This window comes from Kogia breviceps, chromosome 12 (genome assembly GCF_026419965.1).
Source record: "Kogia breviceps isolate mKogBre1 chromosome 12, mKogBre1 haplotype 1, whole genome shotgun sequence".
NCBI classification, from domain to species: domain Eukaryota; kingdom Metazoa; phylum Chordata; class Mammalia; order Artiodactyla; family Physeteridae; genus Kogia; species Kogia breviceps.
In genome coordinates this window covers 24,587,886-24,608,483 of record NC_081321.1, presented here as the reverse complement: position 1 = coordinate 24,608,483, position 20,598 = coordinate 24,587,886, and the positions used below count along the sequence as shown (strand labels likewise).

The window sequence follows — 20,598 nt, the reverse complement described above, 5'->3', positions numbered from 1 at the left end:
GGGCACATTGTCCTCTTTGGAAGCAGATCACAGAAAGCTTTATGGACCTGTGGAAATAAGCCTTTCAATATTGCATTAGTGCCTTATAGTACTGAACTATGTCATGATTACTTAGGATGGGATAAACATGAGGATGTCTTATTTTAGGAGGCGGTGTTATAGGTAAGCTTTCATCTAAGTAGGCTTCTATATGGTGTGAGCAATCAGGCATTCAATAAGAAGCATTTCTATGGAAACAAAAGAAAGGCAAAGATTAAAGATTAGTTGGAAAAAATTATAAATGCAGTTGTTGAGTGGAGAGCAGCCAGTCGAGAAAATTTTTGGAGTTGAGCTCGGATTTTTAAATGAAGGTGGAATGAAGGTGGCAGTTTCAACTGATAGATTTTCCTGGTTTGCAGTTTGAATGTCTCTGATGATGTCATCAGGCATTCTGCTGATCTCTGAGTGGCCTACATAGAAGTAGGTATGAAGGTTGTCTTGTCTATACATGATCTGTTGTGACTTCTCTGAAGTCTATATCAAGACTGATAGCTTTAGCTTGTAGGGTTCGAGGAAAAGGACAGTTTTAGTTTTTATTTCAAGTCAGAAGGGTGGGAGAAAACTGAAAATATTAGTTTGGAGAGTCGTAGCCAGATATTGGAGAAAACTAGAAGAGTTCAGGACCCAGTCCAGTTTACAGTTAGATACAAAACCTCAAAGACAATAAACAGGACTGGAATTTGATTATGAATATGCCAAAGTTTTCTGTTTAAACATAATTTTTCTCTCTGTAGTCACCTCATTTTTACCAAAGATAATCATAAGTAATTTGTTTGTAAAATAAGTCTAGTCTCTTTAAACATGGCTTGTTATTTACATAAGTGCAGCAAGAATAGTGATTTTATGCACATTCTCAAATACGATACTCCAGTCAAAGCTTTGGTAATATCCAAGGGGCTTTATTGGCTCCATAAAGTCAACTTAAGATCCTCAAAACTGTCTTAATAAGTAAACTCAGGTTAGATCTTTAAAAGCCTCTTTATGCTAAGAAGGCAAGCCAAGGACTTGTCCAGTTGTGTCCTGTTACAAAAAGAACAGATTCTTATTGAATTTATGCAAATATCTATATTGCCATGAAAATAAGAATACTCAGTAAGGGTTTTTTTTTTTTTTAATTTGTTTTAATTCTGAAGGGATCAGGTAAGGAGAAAAAGTAAATGTTTCATTTTTGCTTACAAAAGTATACATTACCAAATTGTTTTAAGTTTAGATAGCTTAGAAGGAGAGGGAAAAAAAGGGTTCTTTAAATCTGGAAAATAAGCACTGAAGAACTGACAGTGTTTCAAACAGTCATAAAAGTTATAATTATTTTCATCAGTTCATTTGGTCCCATGTAATTAATCCTTGTTTTGCTTGATCTTGGGTTAGCAGTTTTATGAATTAAGCAGTTTCTCCATTAGAGTTCTAGAAATTCTTACTCAGTTTAGTGGTATGAGCTTAAAGTTATCAGAAACCTGTATTCCAGAGTACTTGTCAGGGTCCTTTCCATGAATCTCCATAAAGACAAAGCATTTTGGCCTGTCCTTGATTGTAAATGCTTTACTGTGAAGCAAAACTTGGTTACCTCTTCAGCCAAAGTGACAATTAAAAGATTTGAAAAGCAAATACAGAAAGTTACATAGTTGTAAAAGACAAAACAAAACCAAAAAAACCTTACCTCTTGTAATGTTGTAAAGATTCAGTTTTCCTAAGTAGTTAAGGACCTGATAAAGATAACATGAAGCACAGGAAATTATTTTGCTAAGACACAGAAACTTTAGTTCCTAGACTGTTTACACAAAAGGTAAATAAAAACCTTTTATAATACAGTAAGTCTCCTACATACAAACAAGTTCTGTTCCGAGAATGCATTTGTGAGTCCAGTTTGTTCATAAGTCCAACAAAGTTAGCCTAGGTACCCAACTAACACAATCAGCTGTACACTGCTGCTTTTATGTTTACTTCCGGACATTCTGAGCTTGAAATAAAGATACTGTACTATACTGTACTCTATACCGTACTATATAGTAAAGTACGCAAAAACACAACCCTTGTAGAGGATGCACACATGCGACTATGTATGCCAGACACGTGAACTAACTTATGTGATTGGACATGCGAATGCATGTTCGCATCTTTGAAAGTTCGCAACTTGAGGGTTCATATGTAGGGGACTTACTGTATCTTATTAAGAGCAGACCAATAATTTAAGAAACTGAAAGTTTGCAGCTTGAGGGTTCATATGTAGGGGACTTACTATATCTTACTAAGAGCAGACCAATAATTTAAGAAACTTTGTGCTTTTAACACAGGGGAAAAACGTTCTAGTTTGTTTCAGTTTATTATTGAGCTCATTTTTTAAAACCCTTATAAATAATTTTAGCTAACTTTGACCTTCCAACATAAAATTTCTAAACAAGCACTTTCTATATCCATTTAGAGTTTGTGTTATTCCTTTTCTCTTTCTCATTCTGGAATGAACAGTAATTTTACTTTACAAAATTACTGTACAAAATTACTCTCTGTTTTCCATAACAAAAATACAACCTATATTCTTTGCATGCTCTTCTTCTAAAAATACATCCCATTTTCCTCTCATACTTTGTATACAAAGTTGTTTTCTTTCATTCTTGTTTCTAGTATTTTATTTTTATATATTGATTATAAATTTTAACCTTTATTAACGTTTATTTTCCAGTGAAAACTAGGAAGCATGCAGTTGTGAACCATCATAATAACAGCATCCTATAGTAAATTAACAAATTCATGAATACATAATTACAAAAAATTATATTTTTTAGAGATGTTTTCTCACAGTACAATTTTTTCTTGGTTTTTTGGAGATATAATTGACACACAGCACTGTGTAAGTCTGAAATGTACAGCATAGTGACTTACATACACAATAAGTTTAGTGAACATCTATTGTTTTATACAGATACAAAATTAAAGAAATATTAAAAAGGGGTTTTTTCTTATGATAACTCTTAGAAATTATTCTCATAACAGCTTTCGTATGTAACATACAGCAGGGTTAATTATATTTATCATGTTGTGCATTATATCCCTAGTACTTATTTATCTTATAACTGGAAGTTTGTAGCTTTTGACTGCCTTCATCCAATTCCCCCTGCCTCTGGTAACCACAAATCTGATCTCTTTTTCTATGAATTTGTTTGCTGTTTGTTTTTGAAGTATAATTAACCTACAACACTATGTTAGTTACTGTTACACAACATAGTGATTCAGTATTTCTGTACATTTCAAAATGATAACCATGATAAATCTAGTTACAGTGTCACCATACAAAGATATTATATAGTTGTTGACTATATTCACCACACTGTACATTTCATACCCATGACTCATTTATTTTGCAGCTGGAAGTTTTGTACCTCTTAATCTTCCTCACCTATTTGTTTTCTGCCCCCCATCCCTTCCCCTCTGGCAACTAGCTCTTCTCTGTATCTAAACTGTTTCTGTTTTGTTTGTTCAGTTTTGTTTTTTAGATTCCACATATAAGTGAAATCATACAGTATTTGTCTTTCTCTGCCTGACTTACTTCACTTAGGATAATGCCCTGTAGGTCCATCCATATTGTCACAAATGGCTAGATTTTGTTCTTTTTAATGGCTGAGTAATATTCCATTTTAAAATATATATCACGTCTTCTTTATACATTCATATGTTGATGGGTGCTTAGGTCACGTCCATGTCTTGGCTATTGTAGGTAATGTTGCAGTAAACATAGGGGTACATGTGTCTTTTTGAATTAGTGTTTTTGTTTTCTGTGGATAAATACCCAGCAGTGGAATTGCTGGATCATATGGTAGTTCTATTTTTAATTTCTTAAGGAATCACCATACTGTTTTGCATAGTGGCTGCACCAATTTACATTCTCACCAATAGTGCACAAGGGTTCCCTTTTCTCCACATCCTTGCCTACACTTGTTATTTGTTGTTTTTTTTGATAATAGCCATTCTGACAGGTGTGAAGTGATATCTCTGTGGTTTTGATTTGCATTTCCCTGATGATTAGTGATATTGAACATCTTTTCATGTACCTGTTGGCTGTCTGTGTGTCTTCTTTGGAAAAATATCTATTCAGTTCCACCACTCATTTTTTAATCAAGTTTTTTTTTTAATGTTGAATTGTATGAGTTCTTTGTGTATTTTGGATATTAACCCCTTATCAGATATACTGTTTGTAAATATCTTTATATTCAGTAGATGGCCTTTTTGTTTTGTTGATTGTTTCCTTTGCTGTGCAAATCTTTATAGTTTGATGTGTATAGTCCCACTTGTTTATTTTTGCTTTTGTTTTCCTTGCCTGAAGAGATGTACCCCAGAATATTGCTAAGACCAATGTTAGAGAGCATACTGCCTATGTTTTCTTCCAGGAATTTTATGATTTCAGGTCTTACGTTCAAGTCTCTAATCCATTTTTTGTTGTTGTTGCATTGGGTCTTCATTGCTGTGCGCGGGCTTTCTCTAGTTGCAGTGAGTGGGGGCTACTCTTCATTGTGGCGCCATGGGCTTCTCATTGCAGTGGCTTCTCTTGTTGCAGAGCACGGGCTCTAGGCAGACGGGCTTCAGTAGTTGCAGCTCGCAGGCTCTGGAGCACAGGCTCAGTAGTTGTGGCGCACAAGCTTAGTTGCTCCACAGCATGTGGGATCTTCCTGGACCAGGGCTCGAACCTGTGTCCCCTGTATTGGCAGGCAGATTCTTAACCACTGTGCTACCAAGGAAGCCTCTCTAATCCATTTTGAGTTTATTTTTATATATGGTGTGAAAAAATGTTCTAATTTCATTCCTTCACATGTAGCTTCCAGTTTTCACAGGAACACTTACTGGAGAGATTGTCTTTTCCCCATTGTATTTTCTTGCCTCCTTTATCATAGATTAATTGACCAGAAATGTATATTTCTGGGCTCTCTATTCTGTTCCATTAGTCTATCCTTCTGTTTTTGTGCCAGCATCATACTCTTCTGATTTCTGTAGCTTTGTAGTATAGTTTGAAATCAGGGAGCATGAAACCTCCATCTGTGACCTTCTTACTCAAGATTATTTTGGCTATTAGAGGGTCTTTTGTGTTTCCATACAAAATTTAAGATTATTTTTTCTAGTTCTGTGAAGAATGCCATTGGTATTTTGATAGGGATTGCACTGAATCTGTAGATTGCCTTGAGTAGTATGGTCATTTTAGCATTTTTAATTCTTTCAATTCATGAACACAGTGTATCTTTCCATCAATTTGTGTCATCTCCAATTTCTTTCATCAGTGCCTTACAGTTTTCTGAGTACAGATCTTTTACCCCCTTAGTTATATTTATTTCTAGGTATTTTATTCTTTTTGATGCAGTTGTAAATGGGATTGTTTTCTTAATTTCTCTGATAGTTCATTGTTAGTATACAGAAATACAACAGATTTCTGTATATTTATTTGTATCTTGCAACCTTACTGAATTCATTGATGAATTATGGTAGGATTTTGGACAGTGTCTTTTGGATTTTCTATATGTAATGTCATGTCATCTGCAAACAATAATGGTTTTACTTCTTCCTTTCTGATTTGGATTCCTTTTATTTCTTTTTCTTGTCTGATTGCTGTGGCTAGGAGTTCCAATACTATGTTGAATAGAAGTGCTGAGAGTGAGCATCCTTGTCTTGTTTCTTATCTTAGAGGAGATGCCTTCAGCTTTTCACTGTTGAGTATGTTGTTAGATGTGGGCTTGTCATATATGGCCTTTATTATGTTGAGGTGTATTTCCTCTGTACCCACTTTGTTGAGAGTTTTTTTTATCATAAACCATTGTTAGATTTTGTCAGAAGCTTTTTCTGCATCTATTGAGATGATATGATTTTCTTTTTCGATTTGTTAACGTGGTGTATCACATTAATTGCTTTGTGGATATTGAAACATTCAAGGATGAGATTGGTTCAATCCCATCCCTGGGTTAAATCCCCATTGATCATAGTGTATGACCCTTTTCATGTATTGTTGAATTCAGCTTGCTAATATTTTGTTGAGGATTTTTGTGTTTATGTTCATCAGTGATATTGGCCTGTAATTTTCTTTTTTTGTGATATCTTTGTCTGGTTTGGGTACCAGAGTGATGCTGGCCTCACAGAATGAGTTTGGAAGCATTCCTCATTCTGCAGTTTTTTGGAATAATTTGAGAAGGACAGGTGCTAAACTTTTTTCTAAATGTTTAGTAGAATTCACCTGTAAAGCCATCTGGTCCTGAACTTTTAGGAGGTTTTTAAGTTACTGATTCAACTTCATTCACATTCATAATTGACCTGTTCATATTTTTGATAGTACAGTTTTTTAATCTGGCAAAAGACATGTTTATTATATCCCCAAGTAGCTTTTATCTGTAAAAATTAAGAAGCCAAAAACTTATGATAAATTTATGTTTAGCAATTAATGTTTCAGTATATTATCTTATTTGGAAATGATCTAGATAGGATATAATAGATAATGAATATCCATCATTTAAGTTAACTTAGTATAAACTTTTATCTTACATCTATTTAATTTACTTGTTTTTAGTAAATATGCTTGGATTAAACATTAAACAGTTAATCATCATCTTATATTGTTTTTCGTGCTGCCAAATTTTGTAATGTAGAGATAGCACGAGCTTATTTTACTAGTAAACCTGGGTAGAAATGTTTGTATATTTGCATTATATTTAATGTTGACAACCCTGAGGACAAGCCTATTTTATTAAACCAACACATTTAAAGTAGCTTTTATTTACCAAAAATCATTCCAGATCACACCAACTTGAAAAGCATTTGGATTAGTTTCTATATTTCTGAGAGTTTTAAGAGCACTTAATTTATATAAGTGCTTATTTTCCTTTAAGCAGATTAAATAGAGCTCTTTAAAAAATATCACAGACCATACATTAATTCATATATACATAAATATATAGACAGACACAAACAGAGATTGTATAACTTTCATTTTTAAATTTTAACCATGTGTCAGGTACAGTAATATAAAACTCAAAAGAATAGCTGGATCCAAATTATTTCTGGCATATGGAATAAATTAAGGTTACCTGCTGATGGCTAGAGCTTTTTGCCAAATTTTTTTTTATTTGTGTGCTGTAAGGATTCTTTTAGAGAAGCTGTTTTTGGAGTCATTTTGTCTTTCAGAAGCTTTTGCTTACCATTGTCTCTGAGGAATTTGGAATATTCTCTTTTTAAGGGTGTCCCTAAGGTGAATTATCTTATCTAAATCAAATGTTCCCCAAAGTGGCCACTGCAATTCCAGTCATCCTTCATAAAGTTCACCCATTTTTCCAAAAGGCACAAGACCCTGGTCTGTGATTTGGACCAGGTGGAACCCATCTTCACCTTAGAGACTCTAGGACATCTTAACTCTGAGGGGTCCTGTGTTTGAACAGCTGTTGTGAAACACAGGGAATTACACTCCCCCCTTTTTGAACAGAATAGGGTGACTTATCAAAAAGTTTCAACAATAGTTGCTCAATAAAATTGGAGAGCTCAACACAAAAGGGAGTGAAGCTTGGATTCAAGAGAGGTGTACTGTGAAACTTCCTGGTCAGTGAGAAAACAGTGAGCATAATGGGCTCCATGAGTACTGGCACTTGTTTACTCACCAGCCTCTTGACTAATCAGGGATCTTCTGTAGGTCCCACTTCTGACACCAAAAACTGTCAAAAGAAAATTCAGAGAGATTTATTTGATACGAATATTTTATTGAGTGAGAAATAAGCTATTCGTGAACAGAGAGACTTCAAACTGAAAGTGGTTAGAAGCTCAGAGGCATGTAGTTACAGGATAGTTTATAAAGTGAGATTGAGGAAGTTGTTTAACATTTACGATGATTGGTTGTTACAGTGGCAGTTTACAGATGACAGGAGACTGGTTAAAAGTGTTTATCTTGGGCTTCCCTGGTGGCGCAGTGGTTGAGAGTCCACCTGCTGATGCAGGGGACACGGGTTTGTGCCCTGGTCCGGGAAGATCCCACATGCCTCGGAGCGGCGAGGCCCGTGAGTCATGGCCACTGAGCCTGCACATCTGGAGCCTGCGCTCCGCAGCAAGAGAGGCCGTGACAGTGAGAAACCCACGCACCACAACGAAGAGTAGCCCCCACTCACTGCACTAGAGAAAGCCCACGCACAGCAACGAAGACCCAATGCAGCCAAAAATAAAAAATAAATAACAAAAAAACAAAACAAAAAAAAACAGTACTGAGTGAGAGACTAAGCAAATCTGTGACAAATACCACATACATAAATTAGAAATGCATCCATATAACAATCATGTTAAGAGGGTACATACAATGAAAGGATACATATTAGACATTAGAATGGTTTCCTGGAGTGGTGGGGGATGAGATTGGGAAATGGACATAATGGAAAAATAAATAAAATGAACAATAATACCTACTGCTTAGGGATGTAGAGGAAAGGGAACCCTCCAACACTGATGATGGAACTATGAAGAAAACAGTCTGACACCATATGTTAACATATCCTAGAAACAGTGGAATTCTCATCAATAGGGGATGACTAAAGTCATCCACACTGCGAAATATTATATTGGCATTAAAGGAGAGTTAAAACCACACTTAATGCTTTAAAGAATTTCCTAAGGTATTATTGAATGAAAGAGGGTGTAGAAAAGTGAGTATACAGTGATGCCATTCTAGGAAACAGTGATCTCTCCCCACCCCCAACCTAACCGTTTAAGTGGATGTTTGAGTACATACATACATACATGTGTGAGTAAACGTGTGTGTACAAGCACAGAGAAAAAATAAGAGGGAACATACACAGAATAGGGTGAGGAACTAAATAATGGAAGGGGGAAGGAAAGGAGAGGGAAAGGCAGAGGCAACCAAAAGAAGAAAAAATAAAGATTGCACTAAAAAAATTCAAGTGTATGATCATATTTATTCATGAATGTAAAAGTGTGTATATGAGGGAGTATTTGTAGGCAGAAATTAAATAAGGTTTGTATTATTTGTTTAACATATGAGTGTCTCGGATAGTTGGAATCTCAGGCCACATATGAGGTATGTTGATCATGTAGGTCTCCGTTGTTGCCTGCTTTGATAACTGTGCATATGCAATACTGGCACTAAGTTTATTATCTCTGTGATTTGTACTATTTGTGGAGTCTTTGTGGTTACAGTTCTTTCTTCAGTGATTCTAATACCTGCATGATTTTTAAGAAAAATAGTGAAAGCAAGATTGTTGGATTAACAAATAAAATTTGTCAATCTGTAGGCCCTAGTTTAATGTTTACTTAGAAATATGTGACTAAAAACTTGGTAGAAACTGTGTCTTAGGAATTGGAGAGACTGACTTAAGAAAAATATCTTATCATCAGAATGCATTTTAGTAAATGAGGTATGCTGAGAAAAAGTTGTAGAGGAAAAGAAACTTGCCCATAACTGAGCACAGACTAGGCTTTTGCATCTTACCAAGCTTAAGTTGTAAATATTCATATAAAATGTACACCCTGTTTATGAAAGGACTAAGTGCTAACAAATAGCATTTGGAGGTTCCTTAAAAAACTAAAAATAGAACTACCGTATGACCCAGCAATCCCAATACCGGGCATATACCCTGAGAAAACCATAATTCAAAAAGAGGTAATTCATAATACCACAATGTTCATTGCAGCTCTATTTACAATAGCCAGGACATGGAAACAACCTAAGTGTCCATCGACAGATGAATGGATAAAGAAGATATGGCACATATATACAATGGAATATTACTCAGCCATAAAAAGAAACAAAATTGAGTTATTTGTAGTGAGGTGGATGGACCTAGTCTGTCATACAGAGTGAAGTAAGTCAGAAAGAGAAAAACAGATACCATATGCTCACACATATATATGGAATCTAAAAAAAAAAAAAATGGTACTGATGAACCTAGTTGCAGGGCAGGAATAAAGATGCAGACATAGAGAGTGGAGTTGAGGACATAGGATGGGAAGGGGAATCTGGGATGAAATGAGAGTAGCATCGACATATATACACTACCGAATGTAAAGCAGTTAGCTAGTGGGAAGCAGCAGCATAGCACAGGGTGATCAGCTCGGTGCTTTGCAATGATCTAGAGGGGTGGGATAGGGAGGATGGGAGGGAGGCTCAAGAGGGAGGGGATATGGGGACATACGTATGCATATGGCTGATTCACTTTGGTGTACAACAGAAACTAACACAGTATTGTGAAGCAATTATTCTCCAATAAAGATCTATTTAAAAAAAACAAATATTAGGAATCAGTACCTGTACAGTGTAATTTACTATATTGTATTTGTATTTCAGATGCCTTTGGTGCTTCATGAAGAATATTTCTAGATATATCACAGACATTAAGCCTTTGCCACCCAACATAAAAGATAGACTGATCAAAATAATGAGCGTGCAGGGGCAGATAACAGATTCGAATATAAGTGAGGTAAGAGCATATACAAAGAGCATGTATAGCCTGTAAAGCAGGCTATTATATTTTACTGTTTAGCTATGGTTTCAGATTTTTGTAACAGTGGTTTATAGTAGGATTAGTAATAATTTTAAAATATAATAAAGTGTTGGGGTTCTTCTTTTCTCCAGATAACCAGAATGTCCATGTGTAATAGTTTCTAAAAAATCTTCTCCCACTATGCTTTCAGGTGTTTCTCTTGTCTTCATGGTACCAGCATCCATGAACTCCATGTTTTCAAGAAGTTTAAACTTTTTGATTGAGTATACTTTAATAGAGCTGGAAAAAAATTAAAATGCAGGGTGAATAAACAAATGGCAAAAAAAAAAAGACCCACAGTAAGAAATATGTATGTTACATTGTGATGCTAGCGCACAAGCCACACCTATGTGTAACAGTACCCTGTACAATACATTTGGATATTTTCTATTTTATTCTAGTATGTCTTATTCCATTTAAAAAATGATCGTAGCGTATTGGCTTTGTCATTCATGGTTAGCAGTCAGTTAAAAATCACTCTTCTAAATTCTTCTCATTCTTCTTGGGTACCTCACTCCAGCTAATTTATACTCACTCCCCTTCACCAACTAAGCTAAAATTAACTATTCTGTAAGGGAATAAGTATAGAAAAGGCCTCCAATCTGAATTAAAATTCTAGCCTTGCTACTCTTTCTGACATTGAACCACAGTTGTCCTAGCCGTAAAATGGGTTTGCAGCTATCATCACTCACTGCCTACAGAGACTGGAACTGCTTATTGCTGACTTTACTACATATTCTGCCCAAAGCCTGTGATCAGAAGGAAGCAAGCTCTGATGGTAGCACTCGCCATATGTCTACAGTGGTGACTTCACATTGGAATTGTGCTCCAGTGTGCCATAGTGTTTCCTCTGCATTAACCTGATGGGCCTTTAATGCTTTATTTTCTTCTTGTTAGCTTGCCTTTGGACATAGACATTTTAGTGTTGTAGTCTGCTTTGCTCTTTGGAGGTGGAATCCAGTTCTTATTGTTGACGGTTCTGTGGATGTATGTAATGTATGTGTGGCTCACAGATGAAACATTGACGCTACAGAAAACGTGGTTTCCTTCCTTCCCCACATCCCTTTAACCTGTATTTCAGTGACTTAAATTTTTGGTTTATGACAGTCCTGAACATTCATTTAAACCTAATTTTACCTGAATAAAAAAGGGCTAAGGGGGTAAATGAGATAGAAAAATCAAAAGCATTATTTCCCTTGGTGTTTCCGTCTAATCCCCATCCTTATGAAAGTCCTGCTTATGAAATTATTTAAAAGACCAGATCTAACCTTTTTTTTAAAGTTGCACACATCTGGGGATGGCTCTTTTTGAAAAATTTCCTAAATCTTTTTATAGTCTCTGGGTGGAGAAGGCCTTTTTAAACATGACACCAAGTTAGAAAACAAGAAGAAAAAGATTGATAGATTTAAATATATAAAAATATAAACTTCTTTATGGCAAGAAGAAAAAAATAAAGTAACAAACTAGGAAAAATATTTGCAATATGTATGAAATTCTATTTTTTTTATCTTGCCAGTGTAAATCATGCCTGCAAACCACTAAGAAAAATCAAAACAAACATAATAAAACAGAAGAATCAGGAAATACTCCAAGGAAAAAATATAAGTCACCAATAATACGTAAAAGGATATTTAACCTTATTAGTAATCGAAGTCACAGTTTGTCTTTCAGTTTGGCAGAGACTTCAAAAATAGTAATACCTGGTGCTGGCAATAGTGTTGGGGGCAATCACTTTTATCCCCTGCTGTGAGAGTGTAAATTGATTTGAAAAAACCTTTTAGGAGGACAGTTTGGCATTCTATCAAAAGTCCTAAAAATTTGCTTACCATTGACTCAAAAATTTCACCTCTGTTATTTTTTTCCAGCTATATTGGGATATGTGACATAAAACCTTGTGTAAGTTTAAGGTGTACAACACACGTGATGACTTGATACACAAATATTATGAAATGGTTACCACACTACGTTAGTTAACATCTCCATCACCTCGTCACATAATTACCATTTACTGTTGTTAATCTCAAGAAAATAATAACTTAAAAAGCACAGAAGAATGCTCACCATAACATTTTCGTAATAATAAAATAGCTAACAGTTATATATAGCATATATTATAAGCATGGCACCTTGGTTTCTCACAAATATTATCCTCATCTTTTTTGTGTGTGTGCTACGCGGGCCTCTCACTGTCGTGGCCTCTCCCGTTGCGGAGCACAGGCTCCGGATGCACAGGCCCAGCGGCCACCGCTCACGGACCCAGCCGCTCCACGGCATGTGGGATCCTCCCGGACCGGGGCACGAACCCGCGTCCCCTGCATCGGCAGGCGGACTCTCAACCACTGCGCCACCAGGGAAGCCCTATCCTCATCTTAATGAGGATAGTGAGGCACAGAAAGCAAGCAGAGCTTGATCTACAATCACAGGGTTGGAACTCAGGCAGCCTTGCTTCCGGAGTGCATGCTTATACGCTGTACTACATTGCCTCTTAAAATCAGTCTGAATGTTCAGCTGAAGTGTTTGCCAGTGTAGGATGCATTTAATAAGTTGCGGTGCATGCACAAAATGAAACAGTATGCAACCACAATTAATTATTTTTATAAAAAGTGCCCATTTATAAATATATGTGATCTGATCCCATTTTTCTTCAAATGTTTTTTTAAAAACTCAAAAAACATCAAAACTAATATGTTTGTTACTGGGTGTTGATATTATGGGTAATTTTAGCTATAACTAGTTAAATGCGTGGCCTTTGGAATTAGGAAGACCTGGCTTCTAGTCCTAGCTCTGCTCCTTTTTTAGCTGTGTACTTTGTGTTGCTACTTAAGCTCTGGGTGCCTCAATTTTCTCATTTATAAAATAGCAATGACCAATCTCTTAGGGTGGTGTGTGTGTGTGTGTGTGTGTGTATGTAAGAGAGAGAGAGAGAGAAAATATTAAATGACATTTTATATAACACACTTAGTACCCTTCCTGGTAAGTGCTCAATAAATAGAAATAGTTATTTATATCATTTCTATAAGTTTTCTGTGCTCTCTGAATGTTTTACAATAACAGTACATTACTTTCATGTTCATAAAAGTATAAGCCATTTCTATTTTCATAAAAATAAAGCAAAAGAGAAGGAAAATACCCCCAGAAAAAGAGCTCAGAATGCTTTGAAATTGATCTGCTATTCGTTGCCCTCAAGTAAACATTCAGTAATACTGGGTTTGTTTGTACTAGCTCCCAAAAATAAAAATGAAGGAGGTAAATATTCTAGATAAGCATTTGGTATATAAGTGCTTAAAGACTCATACCTGCTGAGCAAAGAGACACGTAGTTAGAATCTCTAATAATAGGAACCACTGGAAGAGGATAAGCTCCCCCCACCAGCTTGGTTCTGCTTGCAGGTCTCATGGGTCCTTACTCTGTACCAACTGTCTCAACAGTGCTCTGTGTCCCAGTAAGACTTTGGGGACACTAGAAGTTGCACCTCCAGTTGGAAGTAGGTTGGTTTTTTCCTGCTCTATGTATCTGTCTTCACACAGATATGTTTCTGTGTTCTTTGCTGTATTTTCCACCTGCTGTTTGTTATGACCATCAAAACACTGAATATGGAATAAACATTTATATTTATAGGAAATATTAATTTCTCAAAATCATGTATTTATTATAGATTTTACATCCTGAAGTCCAAACTCTAGATCTACGAAGCTGTGATATTTCAGATACTGCTCTCCTGCACCTATGTAACTGCAGAAAATTGAAGAAATTAATTTTAAATTCCTCAAAAGAAAACAGAATTTCCATAACTTCAAAAGGTATGTTTACTAACACAATGAATTGGTTGAGTACTATTCACCATCTGGCATAATTTTGGAGCAGAGAAGGGGAAAATATGTTAAAAGAGGGTATAAAGATGTCAGAGAAATAGGAACTATATTTATCAATAAAATATTCAAACTAAGCTAAAGAATCCAAATTAGAATTCTTGCTTATAATCAGTGCTGAAAGTTGGGAAATACACTAAGTCACTACCTTGAAGTTTAAACATATTTAAAATAAGCATGGATAGATACCTCTATATTTTATATATTTTTCCTAGTATAGTGAAACAAGAAATGACCAGTTCATACTTTGTTAAGGCTTTCTTGTAATATTACAACAGAAAGTTAACTCATCATCAGATTAAATTTACTAGGCATTCTCCTATCAGCCTGTTCAATGCATAGTTTTGTAGCCAGAGCATAAGCTGCCCCATTTTGAACAGCACAAAACTAATCATATATTTTCCACTTCTGCTGCCATAAAACTATTTTAGACAATGACTGATTGACTAGGAAAGAACTAATCCTGCTTGCTTAATTCCAGATACCAACTTCAAGGACATGGGCCCAAAAGGTGGCAACAATTTATACTATAAGCCAGTCACATAGCAAAATCACCAAGCTCCCAGTTCCCTGAAAGATATAAAGGTCTAACACACACTCCTAAGTTGTTTTTACAGGAAGCATACCCCACGAGATGAAAACTGCTGACCATCAGCACGTAGATCCCAGACTGGTTGAAACCAGAAGATTGGTGTTGCTTGAAACTTCCCCTGATGCCACCCAATCTGAATATTGTGTACAAACTGCTCATGTGCCCTGCAGCTCCCTCCCTCACACTGCCTGTAAATCCTTTGTCTCCCAATTGGCAACTTGGAGATGGTCTTAGGACAGTAGTCCACCAGCTTCCCAGGTTGCTGGCCTCCTGAATACAGCTAACTTTTCCGTTTCCACCAACACTTATCTCTGGAGTATTGGCCTTTCGAGCAGCAAGCAGCCACACTTGGTACCGGCCTTGTCCAGTTACAGTTTTTTATAGCCAAACAAACTGCATTTTTCAGTGTGACTGTTATATGAATTAATGGATTTTTACCATTTTTTTTCAATAGAGGATTTTTATCTTTTTCTTCAGTATAAGGAAGAAAGAGTTTTTTGGCTACCTAGGTTTCTGAAAAATCTGTGGGTAGTTGGCTCTATTTTACAGTTAGCTTGGTTAGCAAGTTAGGATATTCATAATACTGCAAAGAAGCATAAATTTTAAAATGTTTACACAAATATTGATTCACTAAAAAGAACTTTCATGCTGGACACTAATGAAAATAAGAGTTCTTTCTTAAGATATGGAAAACAATAAAAATGACCTGCACACGAATTTACCATCTTCCCTTTTGTGTATTTTGCCCATGAAAGTGTCTTTTAACAGTGCTATAATGTTTGTCCATGACTGAAGGGCCCAGGATTCCTGAAGTACGTTTCTATTTATGTGGCACGTTATCACGTACCTGTCACCAAAGTGCTTTTACATCAGTTGAATTGGATTTAAGGGCTTCTGTTTTCTTGACCCTTGATAAAATGTAAGATTGGTCCAGGCTAACAAAGAAGGAGCATGGTGGTAGCAAAGGGCAGAATCAAAGAGGGAAGAGAGAACACCAGAGATACAGGTATGATTCCTAAGGATAAGCATGAAAACTATTACTTAAGACATTTGGGCCATTTAACTTTTGATTTCTTTTCAGAGTCCACAAGAAAATTAACTTTATTTAAAACTTTTAACATAAAGGAGAATCATCTACTATTTAATTACCTATTTTAGTTCTGAATGACTTTTGGTGATTTCCTAAAAACAAGTCTAATCATAAACAAAAAAGTCTTGTCATTAATTGCAGATATTCTGAAGAATATACTACAGATTATGTAGAGAATTCTTGAAACATTCCAAAAGAGTCTTAAATAATGACAACATCACTGGAAATAAAGTATATCCCCACATGCACTACTTTGAAAAAAGCTAACATGCAATTGGATGTATCAGTACTGGTGATTTTGCTGAAATGAAAATCAGTCACATTTCTCATATATAAACATATATAGCTCATTGATACAGAATTATGTTTTCCCTCAGGAATAAAAGCTGTGGCTTCATCTTGTTCTTACCTGCACGAAGCTTCTTTGAAAAGATGCTGCAATCTCACTGATGAAGGAGTCCTTGCTCTTGCACTCAATTGCCGGCTGCTAAAGATCATTGATTTAGGTGGCTGCTTAGGTATTACTGATGTGTCCTTGCAGGCATTAGGAGAAAACTGCCCATTTTTGCAGTGTGTTGATTTTTCAGCTACTCAGGTAAATGAAATACAGACATGAAATTCAGAGACTGTATGTATTTGCCCAGAGTATTTCCATAACTCATCAGAACACAATTAATTCTTTTTGTTGTTGCTAAATTTTTAAAAATTTATTTGTTTATTTATGTATTTATGTATTTATTTTTGGCTATGTTGGGTCTTCGTTGCTGCGAGCGGGCTTTCTCTAGTTGCAGAGAGTGGGGGCTACTCTTCGTTGCAGTGCACGGGCTTCTCATTACGGTGGCTTCTCTTGTTGTGGAGCATGGGTTCTAAGGTGTGCGGGCTTCACTAGTTGTGGCTCGTGGGCTCTAGAGCGCAGGCTCAGTAGTTGTGGCGCATGGGCTTAGTTGCTCCACAACATGTGGGATCTTCCCGGACCAGGGCTTGAACCCATGTCCCCTGCATTGGCAGGCGGATTCTTAATCACTGCGCCACCAGGGAAGTCCACTAAAATTGTTGCTTCATGCTTTGGTAGTTAAATAATTACAGTATAATTTGGTACACCCCCCTCAATTATTTTCAGTAAGGGTGGAAGGTATGTGTGGCTAAGACACGTTTGCCAAACGGGAGGAGATAAAACTACATCTAAATAATAATTTTTATAAAAGTTTGCTTCCATCATCTCCATTTACGTGCTATGTTCCTTTTTTCCTTTGCTCAGGTATCTGACAGTGGTGTGGTTGCGCTTGTTAGTGGACCTTGTGCCAAGAAATTAGAGGTAATTTTAAAATATCTGTAAAGATGGTGATTACCTGAATTCATATTATCCTCAGAAATTCTTTTTTAAACCTAGAAGACAACCAGTGCCTTATTCTCAATTAGGTATTTCCATGGACTTTTTTTTTTTTTGCCTCCTCCTGTTTATTCCCAGAGTGAAGAAAAACTGGTTAAAGTTAGGCGATAAAGTGTACTTTATAATAAAACCCATTTTACTTGCAATAAAAGTTCTTATTCTCCAGAAATTTTAGCTTCTAATACATTTTAAGATAGTCTTATGAATGAAAATACTGAAAATTTATCAATGTAAAATGACATTCTTTAGAATTTTCATGTCTGACTGATACTTTTCCCAGGACTGCTTATTCTGTTGCCAGTGTATTTTTCTTGACATCATATTTATTCTCTTGCCATCACCTTTTTCTGAATCCGTGAAGGGATCCAGACTATATACCACTGTGGCATAAAAATTATTTTGATCTGAAGGTGTCTGAGAGACAGCAAGGTTAAAAAGAAAAGACTTTGTCTGAAACCCTACCTTCCCCCATCTGCCTAAAAGCAGACGCTTCCAAAAGAATTCAACTGCCTTAAACCCCCTTGAAGGTAGACATCTCATACATGAGGAAGTCAGATGACAAATTGCACTAAATAAACATGGTCACAAGATTATCCTTAAGTCCCATCTATTCTCCTGAGGGTCATTTCGTTTTCCCTAAAAAGCCACCTGTTTTTCTGAGTGTCCTTTCTCCCCTTCCACTTCCCCTATTAAGATGGGTATATAAACTCTAAATTCTAGCCATTTCTTTGGGCCACTTTCTTTGTGAACTTGTGAATAAACTTGGTCTTTTCTCTTGCTAATCTTCCTGTCAGTTTAATTCGAAGGCTTCCAAAGACACACATAAGAGGATAGAGAAAAGGTTTTTCCTCTCCAGAAGCCACATTGTGCAGCTGTTTAAAAAGATCTTAAATTAGTGTTCAGCCTTTGTATTCAATGACCGACGTGACACCTGTAACCTACTTCTAAATATTAAGAAGGCTTTTGTCCCAAGATTTTGTTTTTTTCCTTTTTCAGTTTACAGTGTTTTATTTTGTTTTTACTCATAATTAATATAGCTGTGCTTGTCAACAATAAGTCACATCAAATCCTTCTTGGAAGTAAGCTGGCTATAAATGAATTATAAAAGTTAGTAATCACTATTATAATAGAGTGGCGGTGCCATGTTTTTGCCAAAATATTTCTGCTTGATTGAATGCTGAAAGAGTTTTTTTGGTGATATTTATATATTTGCATCCTGCTTGTATTTATGTATGTATGTGTATGTGTGTATATAAAAGAGCGTATATATTTTTACAAATCTTTTAATTAAGAAATTCCTTTCTTTAAAATATGAAGTTCCAAATTGCATTCTAACTGTAGGGACAATAACTGCCATAATTTTTACTGTTTTAAATACCAACATTTGTTGAGCACTTACTACATTCTAGCCTCCATGCTGCTGCCTAACATTCATTAGGTTACTCAATTTTTACACTATCCTATGGCCACCCTCATTTTTTTTAAACATCTTTATTGGAGTAGAGTTGCTTTACAGTGGTGTGTTAGTCTCCATCGTTTTTAACAAAGTTCTCAAACAGTTAACCTAGTTTATCACTTCCTAATAAAACGACCAGGAAATTAGTTGTTATGCGGTGGTAGGAAATATACCTACACATTTACGTCAGCTTTATAAAATTAGGAGCACCAACCTAAGCAGACTTAGGAAAAAATCCAGTAACCCGTGTGCTGGTCATTGTAGTGTCATTGAATCTTTCACTTTTTCAGTTTTCCAAAGCTTATTTCTGTAAGTGCCAAAACATTTTAATGGAAATCTTTCTAATTTGTTAGAACTTAATTCCTTCCTTAAAGGAATATATTTTAACCTCTGGCTCATAGCATCCTTCTAACCACAATTTCTGACTGAAACGGAAGTACAAATGTCTTCATCTTTTTCACTGATTCTTCTCCTTTGGGTAACATGTATGCCTGCTATTTATTAGATACCCTGTTTTAATCTGTTGCTTTTAATTTGTTCAGTTCTGGAAAATTAAATTACCAATGTTGCTAAATAGTTTATAATTTGAAAATAAATTTGATTAAAAGTCTAAGGACCTCTGTCTGCTAAAGATTGACATTTAGTACAAACGTATGCTACAGCGTTTGTTGAATGTCAGGATTGCCTCTGAAATCTGTTGATCTGAGTTCTCAGTGAGCATGGACCATTTTGTTCATCACTTGTCATCATTTTATCCCCAGCTTTGACTCAGTTCCAGACATATGGTAGCACCTAATAAATGTTATCATATTCTTAACTTCATATTACAGTCATTTTATAGTTTTCTATAGTCTTCATGATTGAAAGTTTAATTTGCTGTATAAAATTATTCATTTATTAAACATATTTATTGAGTATCTGCTATGTTCTAGGCACTGGCATATCAGAGAACAAAAGCTGTCCATGTTATGTATCACTTTCCTTTAATCATTTTTCTAATGTTGGTAAATCAGATTATTTACAGCTTTTAGCTACTGGAAATATTCATGTGTCAGGACATATCACTTTTTTCTTCCATTGCTCTAATGAACTCTCCAAAGTGAAACAAGTGGATCAATAGTTATGAATTCTTTTTTTAATGGTCCCAAATTCATATTGCTAAATTGTTTCCCATAAAGGTTATGTTGGGAATTCACAGTTTTTGTTAGGACCCCAATTTGCCAGAGTTGAGTATTTTCTTTCTTTTAATATATTTTAGATGAAACCTGACTTGAACACTGTTCCTTCCATCAGTTGTTCTCAGTTGTTATTTCATTGTCTGTAGCTTTTGCCAATTCATATCATAGGATGCCTTTGCCCATGTATAATATACAATACTTTCTGCCTCAATTTTTATGAGTTTTCAATATATTCAAGTTTTCTTTATTTCTAAGATATGATTAATTATAATATGTACACCAACATAGTATTTCTTTTCTCCTGAAAAGTTGATATTACCATAAGTATACATATCAATTACCACATGAATCTTACTTCCAGAATTGTTAAATTTTTTTAATGTGGGCAAATATACATAAAAATTGCTGTTTTAACCATTTTTAGTGTACAATTCAGTGGAATTAAGTACATTCACATCATTGTACAGCCATCACCATCACTTTTT

At 35.5% G+C, this 20,598-nt stretch overlaps 1 protein-coding gene across 2 annotated transcripts in view; it reads left to right on the top strand.

Moving 5' to 3' along the window:
• The window catches only part of AMN1 (antagonist of mitotic exit network 1 homolog), a 42,832-nt gene that overhangs the window by 5,757 nt on the left and 16,477 nt on the right, over positions 1-20,598 (top strand). For both annotated transcript variants that reach the window (XM_059080896.2, XM_067008972.1), the window contains exons 2-5: positions 10,343-10,475; positions 14,194-14,338; positions 16,467-16,684; positions 17,348-17,404. In XM_059080896.2, the coding sequence (XP_058936879.1) occupies positions 10,343-10,475; positions 14,194-14,338; positions 16,467-16,684; positions 17,348-17,404 (553 nt within the window). The remainder of the gene's footprint in view (positions 1-10,342; positions 10,476-14,193; positions 14,339-16,466; positions 16,685-17,347; positions 17,405-20,598) is intronic.